The following is a 17,671-nucleotide window of genomic DNA, read 5'->3' as shown; positions in this document are numbered from 1 at the left end:
ATATTAATTTTAAACCTAAAAAAATATAATCATAATACTTATAATATTTATAACACACTGCATTCTAAAAATTAGATTAAACACACAAAAGTAAAACGTGAAAAAAGGGTACACTATGTATGATATGCAGTAAACATTCCAAACCAAAACAAACTCTCATTAATAGTTTAGCAATGTATCTTCTAAAAGGTGTAAGCGTGCAGATAACAAAATTAAGTAAAGTTCCAGTACTGCCATTTCAAATTTTGTATTACCAATAAAGTGGTACTGTATATATTTATTAACTACAGCGAGTAATACCAAGCAATTTTCCCAGAGAGTTTACCTAAAACTACTAAACTAAAGGTGTTGTCCTAACTTTTAACTGAGTATTTAGCAAAAACCATACTGTAGGAATTGGTATGCACAGTTAAAGACCAGGCAATAACAATAAGAATAATTTGTTTCAGATTACATGTTACAAACTACAAGTAGGTGGTATGCAATAATTCAATTCTGTTGCTTCATGTCAAATGATCCTAATGTAAGTGAATAATTTAATACTGAGATAATATGCAGCAAAATAGACATTTTTATGGGTGCAGCAAGGAGGCTCGAGGCTATAATGCCATATCTGAGGGCAATGTGTGGTGTGAATATTATGTAGGGAATATTCACACCTGTCCTAGGTAGTAGGCTGGTAGACAGCAACCGCCCAGGGAGGTACTAACGTCCTGCCAAGTGAGTGTAAAACGAAAGCCTGTAATTGTTTTACATGATGGTAGGATTGCTGGTGTCCATTTTTCTGTCTCGTAAACATGCAAGATTTCAGGTATGTCTTGCTACTTCTTCTTACACTTAGGTCACACTACACATACATGTACAAGCATATATATATTCTTACTAGTTCTTGTTCTTGTTTATTTCCTGTTCTCTCCATGGGGAAGTGGAACAGAATTCTTCCTCTGTAAGCCATGCGTGTTGTAAGAGGCGACTGAAATGCCGGGAACAAGGGTCTAGTAACCCCTTCCCCTATATATATTACTAAATGTAAAAGAAGAAGCTTTCGTTTTTCCTCTTGGGCCACCCCACCTCGGTGGGATACAGCCGGTGTGTTGAAAAAAGAAAGATTCACGCCTGTGTTACCTATTACAACGAGAACACCGTACATTACCTATCACAATGAGAATAAGCTGTGTTATCTATCACAATGGCAACACCTTGTGTAACCTATCACAATGACAACACCCTGTGTTACCTATCACAATGACAACAACATGTGTTACTTATCACAATGACAACACCCTGTGTTACATATCATAACGACAACACCCTGTGTTACCTATCATAACGACAACACCTTGTGTTACCTATCACATTGACAACACCCTGCATTACCTATCATAATGACAACACCCTGTGTTACCTATCAAACATTCCTGGGCATCACAATCTATAACCTAGTGCAACCTTCATGAAATTTCACCATAAATATAGGATAATTTGGATTATCAAGAAGAGAATGCTACATTACTTCATCTTGCTATCAGCAGAAGTATAAAATACTGTAGACCATTGATTAAAATGCAATCTATTAACACTTGACATAAAATAGTTGAAAATTTTGACCTATTTTCTATGAGCAAGCCATATTTATCAGTTAGTATGGAGTAAATTTGGGGAAAATACTAGCATGAAGGCTAGTAACTGATAATTTCACTATTATTATTTATTCCTGTGCCTTTAGGTGCATTTATACAAATGCTGAAGATGTTAGTGAGTGATAATAAAGAGTGAAGAGTACACTAATTAAATGAGAAAGTGAAGGGATAATCTTGTGGCACTGCCATGATGAATGTTTGTGTCTGAAGTGCTTGTGTCTGAAGTTCATAGGGACACCACAGCATATACCATTTATATATACAGTGGTCTCTGGAGTTACGGTATTAATCCATTCCAGAAGACGTACTGCGCCTCCAAACTAACTTAACTCCAACCTCACAATATATGGTTATATGGTAATTCATTACAAGACTCTGGGAGTGTAACTTTTACTGCACCTTGGATGTGCAAGCCCAGATGTACTTGCAGGCACTGTATCTCCCTTCATCTGCTTCTCTCTTATCCACAAAAATAACAGTCTTTCCATCTCTATGAACTTCTCTGCCTTTTTTCACCAGGTTAGATTCATCAGCCATTTTAAAATTCTTTATTTCCATTTGCTTGACAATAGCAGAGAAATGGCCTGTTTACTGTGCACAATGACTTGGTAATGCAAAAGATGGTTTAACAGTTGTGGAACTACCTGTCTTATGTTTGTACATGTATCATACAGGGACACATCAACTTTTGCTAAACATTTCTATATAAACAAGCAATGACAACTATAATGTAATAAACAGAAATCTTAATTATTTTTGAGTCATCATGAATTACAAAGCTTTAAAAAATCTATCTACAATTTCTTGGAGTGTATGAGGAATGTAACACTATTTTTCCCATGTGTTCTTCAGCTTATTTTTATATGATTTTATAATTACATGCCATTTTCAGGAACTTAACTACTGTGTTAATCGATGGTTAACTGTACTGAAAGACAATGTTCAAGAGAAAACTGGACCATTACTTTCCATACATTCAGAAGCACCCTTGAAACAGATCACAGGCAGAGTGTGTCTAACAGGTATACACACTTAGAAGCAGAATCATTAGAGTATCAGCTAGTCTTTTACTGTGAAATGCAGCAAGAAGAGGAAGGCTGTCAATGAGGAACCTCACAGTCTCTAGATAAAATCTATACTTTTGAATTCTCATACTTACAAATGCATTTTTTCATGGGCCACAAAAATTATTGCATTATTTTATTCAACAATCAAATGAACTTCTTGGATATAACAGTGATTACATTACTTAGGAGAGAGAATCTATACCTAGCCTGCATGTTATTGTTTGATAAGAAAAAGAATAGGGAGAAAGGGAAAATAGGAGATAAAAGATAAAAAAAAAGATAAAAAAAAGGAGAAAAAGAAGAGAGAAAAAGTGAGCAAGTCTAAGGAGTGTAGCATGATGAGAGTGCCTGACAACAAGACTGGCTGATGATGCCAGTGTCTGAATATTTATTCTAACTTGCTATTTCAAATGAATGTGCTATTCCCACATATTCTACTAACATGATGTATTAAGCATGTACACCTATACCAAACCCCTTCTCCTGTATAAATTACTAAATGTAAAAGGAAAAAAATCTTTTGCTTCTTTTGTGGGTCATCCTGCCTTGGTGGGAGACAGCGAATGTGTTAAAAAAAACTTATATCAAAAATCTTTTGGTGGTAATACTGTGTGCATTTCAAGCCTAAATTTTAGTATCATTCATCACAAATTTATTTCCCAAATACAACAATGATATATCTGTTCAGTACAGTAAATATAACACCTCATCTACGTGATAAAAACAGCTAAGGAACAGAATAAAGAATGACAGAAAAAAGTGAGGAAGTGTGGCACGGTGATGTTGCCCTAAGCCACTGAAGATGATGTTTCGTGACATAGGCTGGCTGAGCGTCTGCACATTAAATACAAATTATCCAGCTTTAATGTGGAATTACAAAATGACTACTATGTAATTCCCCACATTCCTCTACCCTTATGATGCTAAAATCTCCTACAATACAGTGGACCCCCGCATAACGATGGCATCACATAGCGATTATTTCGCATACCGCTTACTTTAATTGCAAAAATTTTGCCTCGCATACCGCTTAAAAACCCGCTTACCGATTTTCGTCCGAGACGCTTCCAATGTGCGGCCTGAGCCACGCTCACATGTTCCGCCGGTGGCATTGTTTACCAGCCAGCCTCCGCAATAACATCCAAGCATACAATCGGAATATTTCGTATTATTACAGTGTTTTCGGTGCTGTTTCTGGAAAATAAGTGACCATGGGCCCCAAGAAAGCTTCTAGTGCCAACCCTGTGGTAAAAAGGGTGAGAATTAGTATGGAAATTAAGAAAGATTTTGAAGGGTTTGGGGCTAACCCTGAGAAGCCTATGCCAGTTGTGGAATCCATTGTGCCTACTTCAAAAATTAAGGAAATGTGTGCACAGTGGGTTGAACTGCAAACCTTTATGGATGAAAATCACCCTGACACAGCTGTTGCAAGCCGTGCTGGTGACTATTTCAATGACAATGTTGTGGCCCATTTTAGACAAATCGTAAAGGAACGGGAGGTACAGAGCTCTATGGACAGATTTGTTGTGCGACAGAGGTCCAGTGACTCTCAAGCTGGTCCTAGTGGCATTAAAAGAAGAAGGGAAGTAACCCCGGAAAAGGACTTGCTACCTCAAGTCCTAATGGAAGGGGATTCCCCTTCTAAACAGTAAGAAGATAATGCTCTCCCCTCCTCCCATCCCATCAATCATCACCAGATCTTCAATAAAAGTAAGTGTCATGTAAGTGTGCATGCCTTTTTCAGTTTGTGTGTATTAAAATTAACATTTCATGTGGTAAAAATTTTTTTTTTTCATACTTTTGGGTGTCTTGCACGGATTAATTTTATTTCCATTATTTCTTATGGGGAAAATTCATTCACATAACGATTATTTCGCATAACGATTACCCCTCTTGCACGGATTAAAATCGTTAACCGGGGGTCCACTGTACTTGCAACAAATCAGCTGCATTTTCATCCTAACCTAGCATCCACTACTAGGTGAATCATACAGAAATCTGTAACTACATATTCCTTTGCCTTCTATCCCACCCTGATTTACATCATAAGTACTGTACTGTGAATGTGTATGTACCATACATTAGAAAGATACCAACTACTACAGTGAGTGGTAATGCAGACTTTATGCACAATTGGTTTATAGACTTTTCATAAAGTTGTTAAGGAGAACTCCTGGTCTAAAGAGTACGAGTTTTTGGGATCAACCCCCAGTATGTTTAAAATGTTACTTTATTTTAACCCGTAAACGGTCCAAATGTATATATACGTTTTTTCAACATTTGAAAGTATGTAAAAAAAGTAGATCTTTTTGTTTTTCTACATTTGAAAATGTGTAAAAAGAACTTTGATCTACTTTTTTTTTTTGTTATATTTGAAAATATGTAAAAAAAACTTAGATCTACTTTTGTAGCACTACACATGTGAACGTAGATCTGCTTGGACCGTTTACGGGTTAACAAGTTTATTAATGAATTTTTGTCTAACTCAGTTATAGCATTATTATGCAATAAAAATATTAATTATTAATACATAAACACACACAAGAGCTTACTTTAAACTTCACAACATTCATATTAGACTTAGCCATTAAAATCTAGTCTCTCCTATAGATAAAAATTATATCATTAACCCTTAAACGGTCCAAACGTATATATACGTTCTCTCGTATAGTGCCCCAAATTTTGAGGAAAAAAAAAAAATTTTTGTTTAATAGGAAAAAAGAGCACATGGTTCCCAGGCATCCCCAATTATTTTAATATGGCACACAGCGAGTGCGCATACCCATTCTCTCATGCCTAGGCGACTCAGGCTTATCGTGGCAATGTTGAATGAATGACAAAGAAAACGTATATATACGTTTGGGGTGCTACGCAAGAGAACGTATACAGTGGAACCTCAAATATCGAACTTTCTTTGGTCCAGAAGGCTGTTCGAGTGCCTATACTGAATGAATTTATTCCCGTGAGGAATAATGTAAAATAGGGTAGTCCATTTCAGACCCTCAAAAATGCACTTATAAAAGCACTTACAAAAATACACTTACATAATTGGTTGTGTTGGGAGCAGTTCGATTTTTGAGGTTCCACTGTATATACGTTTGGACCGTTTAACAGTTAAGAGGAGTCACACTGAAATTACAGTATGGTAAATTTGCATGGATGGATTAAAGGCTTGGCCTAGACATGACATGCATTCTCCTGCTCTCAAAATATGAGGCAAAAGACATGTAGACAAACAATGAATTACAGTTTTACATTATACTTACATCTTGTTCCTCTGAAGTGTTGGAGGTGGTGGTACTTGTGGAGATTTTCTTCTCTCTGGGAATCTGAATGTTCTTATACCATGGTTTCTTGCATTCAACTGTAGGTGGATGGAAGTCTCTATCTTCATATGGGTCCTGAGAATAGCATGGTTATTATTTCTCCTCGGCCTTAGTTTCCACATTAAGTAGCATATTCACATTTCATTAAATTATAAAAAAGTATAAATGCTCAATGACTCCATCCATCAGCTTGGACACACATCTGCACCTCTACCACTAAATGATTACTTTCCCATATTTTTCATATCTGAATTAATCTAGCTTAGATTTGTCACACTGAAGAGGGCTGAGGGCCTAACATAACATTTAAGAAGGCCTCAGACTGACTTTCTGTTGGCCAATTGCCAAATTTAAGAAGAAACTATCAATAAAGGCTCGACATACTCAGCAAGAGTTTTGAAAGTGTGAACACTGCGAATGATACCTAATTCCTTTATCTTCTGCTCATTATAAAGTGAGTGTGAGTGTGTGTGTATGTTTTTTTTTTTTAACGCATCGGCCATCTCCCACCGAGGCAGGGTGACCCAAAAAACAAACACTTTTACCATCATTCACACATAATCACTGTCTTTGCAGAGGCACTCAGATATGACAGTTTCCTTGAATCCCTTCACAAAATATTACCCTGCTCACATTCCAACATCTTGTCAGGTCCCAAAAAAACATTTGACTCCACTCACTTCTATCTAACACATACATGCCTTCTGTATATCCAAGCTCCTTGAACACAAAACCTCTTTTAACCCCTCCTTCCGAGAGAGAGAGAGAGAGAGAGAGAGAGAGAGTGTGAGTGAGAGTGAGTGAGAGTGAGTGAGAGTGAGTGAGAGTGAGTGAGAGTGAGTGAGAGTGAGTGAGAGTGAGAGTGAGAATGAGTGAGTGAGAATGAGTGAGAGTGAGAATGAGTGAGAGAGTGAGAGTGAGTGAGAGAGTGAGAGTGAGTGAGAGAGTGAGTGAGAGTGAGTGAGAGAGTGAGAGTGAGTGAGAAAGTGAGAGTGAGAAAGTGAGAGTGAGAAAGTGAGAGAGTGTGAGAGTGAGTGAGAGAGTGAGAGAGTGAGAGAGTGAGAGTGAGAGAGTGAGTGAGTGAGAGAGTGAGAGAGTGAGAGAGTGAGAGAGTGAGAGAGTGAGAGAGTGAGAGTGAGAGAGTGAGAGAGTGAGAGAGTGAGAGAGTGAGAGAGAGAGAGAGAGAGAGAGAGAGAGAAAAAAAAAAAAAAATTAAGTTAACAGAGACTAGGCCAAGTAGGTACTTACTAGGCCATCTGGGAAGACTGGCTTGCGGTTCAGGTTATACAGGAACTCCTTGATCTGACTGTTGAAGAAAGAATTATTAAAAAATGGATCCTTAAATTTGGTCTCATTCTTTTTTTTTTTTTTTCAACAAACCAACCATATCCCACCGAGGCAGGATGAGCAAAAGAGAAAAATGGAAATTCCTGTTTTTAAAGTTCGCAATTTATGCAGGATAAGGGGTTACTAGCACCTTGCTTCCTGCATTTTAGTCGCCTCTTACAACATGCATGGCTTACGGAGGAAGAATTCTGTTCCATTTCTGCATGGAGATCATTTATTAAATACTGCTTATAAATTATGATAATTATATAAAAACATTGATCTAATATTAATCATTAATTTTTTCAAGGCTAATAACGAGTTAATAGAGTACTGGTGTTGATGGACCAACACTGGTGGTCCATCAAGACCAGTATTGGTGTCCATCAAGACAAAAAAAAATAAGTGTACCATAAAAAAACATTCACTATGGCAACGTTTTTCTCTTGTGAATCGCTTTTTCAAGTCATGAATCGAGCAAAACGTTATTACAACATTTTAACCCTTTCAGGGTCCAGAGGCCAAATTTCAATGGGTGCACCAGTGTCCAAGAATTTAAAAAAAAAAAAAATTGTTATTTTTTCTTATGAAATGGTAGAGAGTCTTTTTCTGAAGGTAATAAAACAAAAAGTACGAAATTTGATGGAAAATTGACAAAATTATGTTTTCGCGAATTTTGATGTGTCTGTGATATTTATGAATCGGCGATTTTGCCGACTTTGACTCCCATTTTAGGCCAATTACATTATTCCAGTCGACCAAATTCTTAGCTATTTCACTAGTATTACTTCTATTCTATCGATTGAGCACAAGAAATCACCTAGTCAACTGTTTCAACTACAAAATAAAGTGATCGGAAATTGGTAATTTGCCCAATTTAACACAAAGTTAAAAATATCCCAATTTCAAAATAGGGTCCAGAATAAACAATGCAGGCATTCCTGGCACTAAACTAACATTTCCTCTGCTCATTAGTTATGTTTTCAGGCTTTACAAATGAATTCCATTTTGATTTTTTATTCACATAGAATTTTTATTCAAACCAAAAAATAGAAGATTTACTGTTATGCAATACTGTAATAATTGTATAAATATCATCATCACATTTGTGAATGTATATCAGACCCACCAGCTATCGTGTATTAGACGTGTGAGGTCGTTTGTTTACTCTTGAACATCAACAAAAATTTAACATTTCTGCTACTTTGAGCTCAGTTTCAAGCCATTTCCAGTACTAAAACCAATCAAAATCATCTCCATTTCTGTAATATGTCTTCCATCCTATCAAATGAGACCAAGAAATCACAAATACAACTATAAAAAACATACGAAAAAACACTGCAAAGTCGCTGTTTTAATCGAAAATCACGGTCTCAGTTTTTTCTCATTATACACTGTGTGCTGCAGGATTTGTTTTATGTGGTGCACACGTACCACATAAATGTATTCTCTCATATCTAGGCCCAAATTTACCACTCACTGCTTATCAGAGTGAGCTGAGCTCATGGCGTAGATCTACGGTTTGGACCCTGAACATAAAGCCGTAGATCTACAGGACGGACCCTGAAAGGGTTAATTATGATATGCATACAGTACTGTATTTATGAAATATCTTAACCACCTATTCAATTTGGAAAATTCTAAAACAAAACACAAAATACAGTATCAGGGACCATCTGACCGTGTAATCAGCTTCAAATTTTCACCACTGATGTGGCTTCCTGAACAAAAGGCTCAGGCTGCAATGGGTGGCCTTAGTCCCATTTTGCTAATTTTATTGAATAAATAGTGATATTCATCTTTATTCAATAACTAAAGAAGGCTTCTTCTGACTGGCTTCATAACATTATTGACGATATATTCTATAAGAAAGATGATAAACCACAAGTTGAGCCTGAGTAGGTGTAAATCTGAAATTTTACTGAAATAGTTAAATAACTTGGAACTAGAATCAGATCAATTACTAGAGACTTCCTTTCTTATCAGCTTCAAACTTCTACCACTCGTAGGTTTTACTAAAATAAAGTTTGTCATGGGTAGGGGGTGGTGGTGAGGGGGTAGGGGGGATGGACCTGCTTCACATGGATCAGCAGGCCTGCTGCAGTGTTCCTTCTTTCTTATGTTCTTAATCATCTTCAAACTATAAATGCTGGTGTATCTATTTTTTCAGAACATTCTCCACAACATTTTCATTTGTTCTCATGAATTTTTGTTAATTTCTTGAGAGTGATTTCCTCTGATTAAAATATAACAATTGTGAATGGCATTGTGGAAAATACTGTATATTTTCCAAAAATACAGTGTATTTTGTATGTAAATTAGTGAAACACATTGTAGTTAATAAAAATTAATTTGTCAATAAATAAAGAACCAGTGAATTGGTGAGCGTCGCTTGGGAGAGACGCCATTGTTTTGAACTGGGCTAAAGGCACGCGAGTGAAATGTGCATAAATTTCGTCGCTCTGGAGGTTAAATTGTGGTTGAAACCTCCCAAATAGGAGCAGACATTGTTGAAATTGCAGTCCTGCATAACTTGAGAAGGAGAGTGGACAGGATAGCCAGGGAACCCCAGCTAAGTGATGCCTATTTATGTTGAAATTCTGGCCAGTATTTTCTTCATATTTTAGGCAGGGGGTTTGTGTATGACACACCAAGTAATCTCCAGACTAACTGGTGAGTGGTATTAAGATAAATTCTCCTTCAATGTATATGTAGTCATTTATTAAAATTAACATACAGTCCACATATTTATATTAATGTTGTACCAGGATTCCTGGTGATGTATATTTCATTTAAAATTAATACAGGTCCAGAGTGACTTGTGGATATAGAAAGAGTGGAGTAGGTATCGAAGGGGGACATTTTTTGCGACCTAGGTGTCCTAAAATTCCTACATGTCTCTGTAACTTTGATAAAAAATAATTATCTTTGTTACCATTTACTGGTATGTATCTTATGAGGTTCATCCAGGTAATTTTAATTTTCCATAGGCATCAACCTTCAATGACTAATGCATCATGTGAAATGGGTTTAGGTAGTGTAAGTAAAATTTTGTTAGAATCTATGCAATAGCTGGAAAATGCATCTTCTGGTTAACTTCAAACAATTAGTGCAGAATTATGTCTTCCTTAAAGGGATCAACCTCTATGTTATGTGCATACAGCATCTGAATGACCTCAAGATCATTATTAAACATCTGTATGATTATGTACACTAGGATTACATAAAAGTTAATTTAATTACTCCTTAAAAGCTGGCCAATCTTATTTATTGAAAAGTTTGGATTGATTTTGGCCTGTGTAGGTCCTTTTTTTTATTAAGAAATTTAAATAATTGAAGAAATATGTACTGCTTTTCAAGTAATAATTTCTGAGTGTTTCACCTGATTAGCTTCAACCCTTCAATGATAACTTACTGAAACTTCTGAGTGGCTACAAGCTTAATGTGCTCGTGTATTTTTGGATATTGGTCTCTATAAAGGGTTTAAATTATATTTGAGCTATGTCCTAATTTATCGCTGTTAATGAAGATACTTGGATACCAGTTTCCATTAGCATCTTCAGTGCTAATATACAATTTCATTGTCAATTTATGCCACACGCTGCATTATTCCAATCGTGTACATCGACGGGACTGGGATTATGAAACAAAACACAGGGATGTGATAAATGGTTTTGAAAACCGACAAGTTGAAGAATTGAGACACTTATGCAACACATGGGAATCTTTATTGAAGAAACGTTTCGCCACACAGTGGCTTCATCAGTCCAATACAAAGTAGGAATGTACCGGACTGATGAAGCCACTGTGTGGCGAAACGTTTCTTCGATGAAGATTCCCATGTGTTGCATAAGTGTCTCAATTCTTCAAAACACAGGGATATCTTTCTGGATCGCGCAGTGATTGAAATACATACATCTAGTTTAAATTTTGGAGTGCAGAATATATAATAGTATACCTAAATGAAAATGATTATTGTACTGTACCCAACCTCTCGGTGACATTCATGCTATAAGAACAATGAACTAAATTTTTTACTACTTACTCCCATCCATATGTGCCGACCACAACCAGGATCAGTGTTACTGCAATGCAGACTGCAGCAATGATAAGAATGATCCACCAGGCCATCACTGAAAAAAAAAACAAAGATGCAGTCATTTGTAAACAGCAATAGGGAAGCCTATTCCTTTTACTGTCATTGATGTTTGTGATATACAATATTTACGCATATATTTTAATCATAGGCAGGACAAGTGTTATCCTCCGCCCCACAAGAGCTATCCATATATGGATTCTATACCTCAAAATATTTAAACATTATTGAATGTCCGATTTTGCACTCTTAAAAAACTATTTCCATAAGGAAAAAGTTCCAATACGAGTACGGTACAGGTTTCAGTCAATTCTTTAAAGGACGTGCTGCCCATAAGAATGAAGTCAGAGAAAGGCAGCAGAGCTAAACACTACTGGGACATTTTACAATGTAAAGGCTTCTTTGAAGTCATTAGAATAAAACACTGTCCCAGTAAAAGCTTCTGCTACACGCAGTTATCTTCAACATTTTGACTGGTAGAGGAAACTGTTCTAGGACGTACTGTAAGTACGAAATGTTTTTCATCTCTGGTATCAGAGCAGATAGCAGTCACAGGACCAAATGTGTTATCTCACAGTATGAGGCACAATTTTGAGCAATACAGTGTATACTAACTTTACTACAATAAATGGTTAACGCTGGCCATTTAACAGACTGAGCCCAGTAACACTGGGAGGAGGTATGTACGTTATGGAGAGGGAGAGAAAGAAAAAGGGATAGGAAGGGTTAAAAGGGGGGAGAGGGAAGGGAAGGAGGGAGGGAGAAGGGATGGAAGGGCAAAACCTGAAAATTTAAATCTCAAATATGTTCAAAATATGACACGATAATACATTAATAATAATAATAATAATAATAATAATAATAATAATAATAATAATAATATACATTAATATTGGATTATTTTGGTATATGGTATAAACTTAATAACTATATTTAACATTACTTATTCTCATTTTCTGTTAAGCATTTTAAAGATTTTTTTGTCAAACCAGTAAAATTTTATTAATATCGAGTTCATTGGATACAAAATCGAGTTGTCTGAACTTCCCTGGGGTATGAACAAAGATTCGTTGGTGATTATTCAGTGAAAAAACCACACAACCCTACGCTGGAAGTGTGCGTGTTTCTTGTATCTACTTTCCAAGTAATCATTTATATAATCTCCCTTCTCCGTAAGTGCTTATCTGTTTATGTTTACCCTTCCTGATTTCTAAGAACTCGCTTATCTATCCATAGCTGTCTGGTGAAGCCTCACTTCCTAAGTAGTCTCTCATATCTTGTGCTAAGTAGCCTCTTGCTATGTTAGGAAACCTCTTGATCTACCTATGTAAAGTAGTCCCTCATTTTCGGTGTTCTGCGTGCTTTTCTTCTTAATACCCAAGCGTCAACAGCTTCATCTTCGTATCGTCTCAAACAACTAGTGCATAACGTTTTCGGAATGTATTCACTGTAGTGCAAGACAGACTACCACATAACCCAAGCCTCCTTTCAGCACCCTATTTAAACCACCCAGATGCAAAATACATATAAAAGTAATCCTTAAACACGTACAACTTCCCAATTCCTGATGATCTCTTATAAGATCTGTTCTGAAGGACTATGGCCCTTAAAAAAAATAGACTGCCTTTCTTTATGTCAGCTACCCCAAGACAAGTCGAAACAAGAAGGCTCGTTAAAGAACAGCTTATTCCCTAATCCAGCTGTTCTTCACAATATTGGTTGTAACTCAGTACTTGGTCACGAGAGGTTTTCCACTGGATAGCAAGCAACAGGCCCGCCCGGGTGCCTGACAGGCACATCTGACATTTAAATTTCAAATGTATTATTTGTTGTATATTTACTGGAACGAATCTCGAAATAATACGGAATGTTGCTTTGTTTTAGTTTTCACGGCACTTTTTTTTTTTTTTTGGTAGACCAAACACGGGAATAGTGATGTGGGCACCTGTATTGTTATTGTACTGAGTCCTGAGAAAGTCTCTGACGAGCACTGTCCTAATAGATTCCAGCCTCAGTGTCGAAGCTATTCACTTCGACAAAGTACCACGGTGTAACTCGTTTAAGCTCGGCAAAATTACCTTGCTATACCTATACTGCAGTTAAGTTAAACTTCATCTATGACCGACGAGATATATGCACACACCCGCCAGGAGCTGTGGCTTAACCCCTGCAGCAGCATATAGGTGAGCGCGCACGTACGTTAGAGCGCACGCTCACACACATTAAAATGCTTATTAAGAAAGTGCAAGATCAACCAGACTGTGGATATGCATGCCGTTAGCAGCAAAAGGGTGGTTGATCAAGCAAGCACCAGACAGTTCTGGCCCAAGGGTGGGCACCGAAGTAGAAAAACGCAAATATATATCCAAGGTTATCATAGCACCAGAGGTGCCCACAGCAATAGCTATTGCAGATATGTCCATTAGGCAAATCTAAGTTAATTTTTTGGAAAATCAACAATTCCAAAATAGCAGAAACAGCCTGAGACCTACATCTTCAGGCATGTAAACCTTGTACCTCCATGCTTCTCCCATGTCCTTCCATACGTGTTGTGTACAAACTTACTCACAGGAAGTGAGATCATCGTTATCTCCCAAAGAGATGCTGCGCACCCAGATGTTGTTTACATTTAGAGGGCCATCCCATCTAAATACAGCCTTACCATATCCTATATATTTTTTTTTTGTTCGAGACCTCAGCAGCAACAGCTGGTAGTGGAAGTGTCGCTACGTACGTGAGGGTTATAGTGAATTTGTAGGAGAGATGGGGTAAGGGAGGTGAAGGGTATTATGAGTGTGTAGTTTTTAAACATGTATGCGTAAGTACAATGATGAACCTCTTTTTTTTTTGAGGCCGCATCCTCTTTTTTCATATATATATTATCTCGCTACCCTTGTCAAAAAAAAAAAATTACATTTTATACTTGTATATAGAAAACAAGTATCATTTCACTAGTCACTGAACCAGTAGACATAATCACATAACAGTATGACATCTTGTACCCTGAGAGCGTGCATATAACCCGGGTTCAGAACCACACTGTAAGTACATGGCTACGCCAGTAAGAGGGTTTTAGTCTATATATGATATTACCTGCGTTTGATTATCTGTGATTAACTAAAGGAGGAGTAGAGTTATATATATATTTTACAAATTTCCAGTGGTTGCAGCATTTACTACCCTCTCGAACATCCCATTCCCTTGTTACTACTACTGCTGTTGCTGCTACTTACTAAGTAAGTTTATTCAGGTATACACAAATACAGTTACACAGAATTATCATACATAGCAGCTTATGTGTAGAGAACCTAGGATAACCCAAAAAAGTCAGACAGAGTGACTTATTTCCATTGGGGTCCTTTACTCCTACTACTGGAAGACATGCTCAGTTTACAACCGTAGCTTTAGTTTTTGTCCATATTGAGAGAGTACGTGCGCGTTTATGTACAACAGAGATTTAATGAATCTTAGTAAATGTGTAGGGAGCTTTGCCACCCACGTGACCTCTGCCACATAAGTGACTGTCTGCAACCCTGCACATAATAAAATTTAACCTCAATTTGTTTTTAAAGAGATGGACCGGTAAGCCAGCGGAAGGCCTCGGTCAGATGACCAAAAGCTCCAGTGGCAGGTCATCATATGACAAAGACCCGCGTCAACACATACCTATCTAACCTTATGTCAGCATGCCATCTTTATACAAGTGGGAACGGGCCATGAAATGGGAGGAGAGGAACCGGAGATTAAGAAGTTGAAGAGAAGGCGACAGGGGAGAAGGAAATGGAAGAGACAAGAGATTGGAGGGGGAAGGGACCACGAGGAGGTGCTTAAGTTATGCCCACCACCAAATTGTCCGAGTTACTATTGTTCGAAGATGTCATCATCTGATGGCTTCATTACAACCACTTCACTTGTCACTGTTCATGGAAAACAGTGAGTGAAAACCATTTGATAGCAACTAGTTGCTGGACTGGCTGGATGCTCTTTACGAACTCATTCCGCCTAAAGGCCCATGAGGAATGCACTTTTCACTGACCGCTATGTAACTATTACTTTTTTTTTTTTTGCTTCGTAGTCCCTATTGTTAACAAAATTCGGCAGAACCACGTCGTGTAGGTACCCTGATCTATGACATTTTACGCTGTTAAAGTATGATCTAACAATGTTTACCAAATTGGATTGTATAAGATTTATCACTAATCTCAAAACAATTTCAGCGCCGTTTTTGTTTATCATCTTTCACGCATACCATCACAGTAAGCCAGATACAATAGTAAATGAGATTCCTGACTTCACCGGTATCATAATTATTCACAAACTTCGGCTGCGAATTTAAAAGACTACAAGATGACTATTCCAATTATTAACCAAGGATAATCAAAGAGAGCCAAACAGTGGCTAATTTCCTTGAGTGCTTTAGTCGTACACTAAGATGCTACTCAAAACAGTTAACAAACTCTTACGTATCTATTATTTACTGTTAGACGAATGGGAATGGTCAGAAGATGTTAACTTGCCCATACGTCCAGCCACACCTAAGAGGCGGGACGACTGAACATTTCCGAAAACAAACATGACGCCTAGTTTCGCAAGCGGACTTTTTTTGTTTGTTTATTTTAATTATCAGGAGATACCCACCATTACAAATTCCAACAGGTGTGAAATTCTGACACTGGCAAAAACTAAGAACACATTCTAAAGTACTGAATATTCCTCTCAGAAAACACTCTCACACTGGCCGTATGAGTAATATTTGAGAATAACACGCATTCAAAACTTTGAAAATAATGCAAATATTTTTCGATAGAGACGCTCTTCAGAAGGTGGCTTGAAGAGGGTCTCTATTGAGAAAGAAAATATTTTTGCTGTTACTGCTTAATGTGGGGTTTTCTTTTACAGAAATACACATGTTTACTAAATACAAATACAATCTTTTAATAAACGCAGTGAAGAGTCTAAACATAGAAAGCTATCATTATCAGATAGGAAACTTTTGTCATATTAATTAAGGTCCACCTGGCTAAGAGACCACGCACACATTTGTTAGCAAGAATCAAGTTATTACAGTAACCTGAGTGACCAAAATGGCGTACTGCCGACAACAGAAAAGAAACAAAATATGTTGATAAACTTTTAGTGAAAAAAAAATGTTCGCTGCGTAGAGCTTTATTGTGATTTGAGAAGCTCTATACAATAAAAGTTTGCTCTGCAACATGAATTTTCTTCACAATAACCAAACAACCAGACGAGGTTGACTGTTACAGGGCCGCACACCTGACAACACAGGATATCAAATGAGATTAGGCAATACTACGAAAGGTTCAATTTTAAAAAGCTCAAAATGGCGGAGTCATGTGGGTCGCTTAAGACTCTTCAAAGAATTTGATTTGTTACTCTCTGCACGCAGGATATCTTCTATCATTCAGTTTCTAGCAACTCTACTTTTATAATATTAACCTTCGATCATTCGTGTAGTGCACAACTAATTATTTAAAAAATCAAACTATCTTGATTTTAAAATAAACAACTGAATTAGTGTGAAACACTATTAAGACGTAAGAATAAAAATAGTGGCCAGAAAAGTTCAGCAACAGCGAAATTTTTAGTAAAAGTGTCAATACCTTAGTTACGCAAGCGTTACGCATCACCTCACTCAAAACTGCGTAAGACTAAGTTCATAAAACTAATTTTCTCTTAAAAGTTTAATGAGAGTGAATACTGACACACACACACAATACACTGCGTAGAGGTTAGCTTGGTGACAGCAGCAGTTGGCAACCCTAGCCTCCTTCCCACTGAATCTTGAAAGCTCATACTTCTCAGAAGAGACTGACAGGCGACGTAATGAAAACTGATGAAGCGAATTTCGAACAGACGGCAACGGCGTGGAGGAGGTTAGTTAAAATCAGAAATGAATGATTAAATTTAGCAGGGTATATCAGCCAGATGGAGCCTTTCTATAACTGGAAAGATAAAAGTAAAAAGTGTTAGATACAAGATGACAAGTGCAACTGTGACATTTTATTGTGGCAACGTTTCGTTCTCCAGGAGCTTTGACAAAGCTCCTGGAGAGCGAAACGTTGCCACAATAAAATGTCACATTAGTTGCTTCATCAAGTTAGTGATAAAAGTTGTTGTCCAAGTGAAGCCTGATTATTACAGAGTGCTTCATTCTATTTTCTGTGCCTTACCATCCCATACAACCACGTGGACCCG

At 37.2% G+C, this 17,671-nt stretch overlaps 1 protein-coding gene across 2 annotated transcripts in view; it reads right to left on the bottom strand.

Annotated features, from left to right (window-relative positions):
- The window catches only part of dome (cytokine receptor domeless), a 438,464-nt gene that overhangs the window by 41,020 nt on the left and 379,773 nt on the right, over nt 1-17,671 (bottom strand). For both annotated transcript variants that reach the window (XM_070092688.1, XM_053774864.2), the window contains 3 exons: nt 11,405-11,492; nt 7,282-7,339; nt 5,974-6,108 (listed from right to left, as the gene is read on the bottom strand). In XM_070092688.1, coding sequence (XP_069948789.1) covers nt 5,974-6,108; nt 7,282-7,339; nt 11,405-11,492 — 281 coding nt within the window. The remainder of the gene's footprint in view (nt 1-5,973; nt 6,109-7,281; nt 7,340-11,404; nt 11,493-17,671) is intronic.

The sequence above is a fragment of the Cherax quadricarinatus genome, chromosome 40, assembly GCF_038502225.1.
Source record: "Cherax quadricarinatus isolate ZL_2023a chromosome 40, ASM3850222v1, whole genome shotgun sequence".
Lineage (NCBI taxonomy): Eukaryota > Metazoa > Arthropoda > Malacostraca > Decapoda > Parastacidae > Cherax > Cherax quadricarinatus.
The sequence above is the reverse complement of the archived record's forward strand: the minus strand, read 5'-3'. Positions and strand labels throughout refer to the sequence as shown.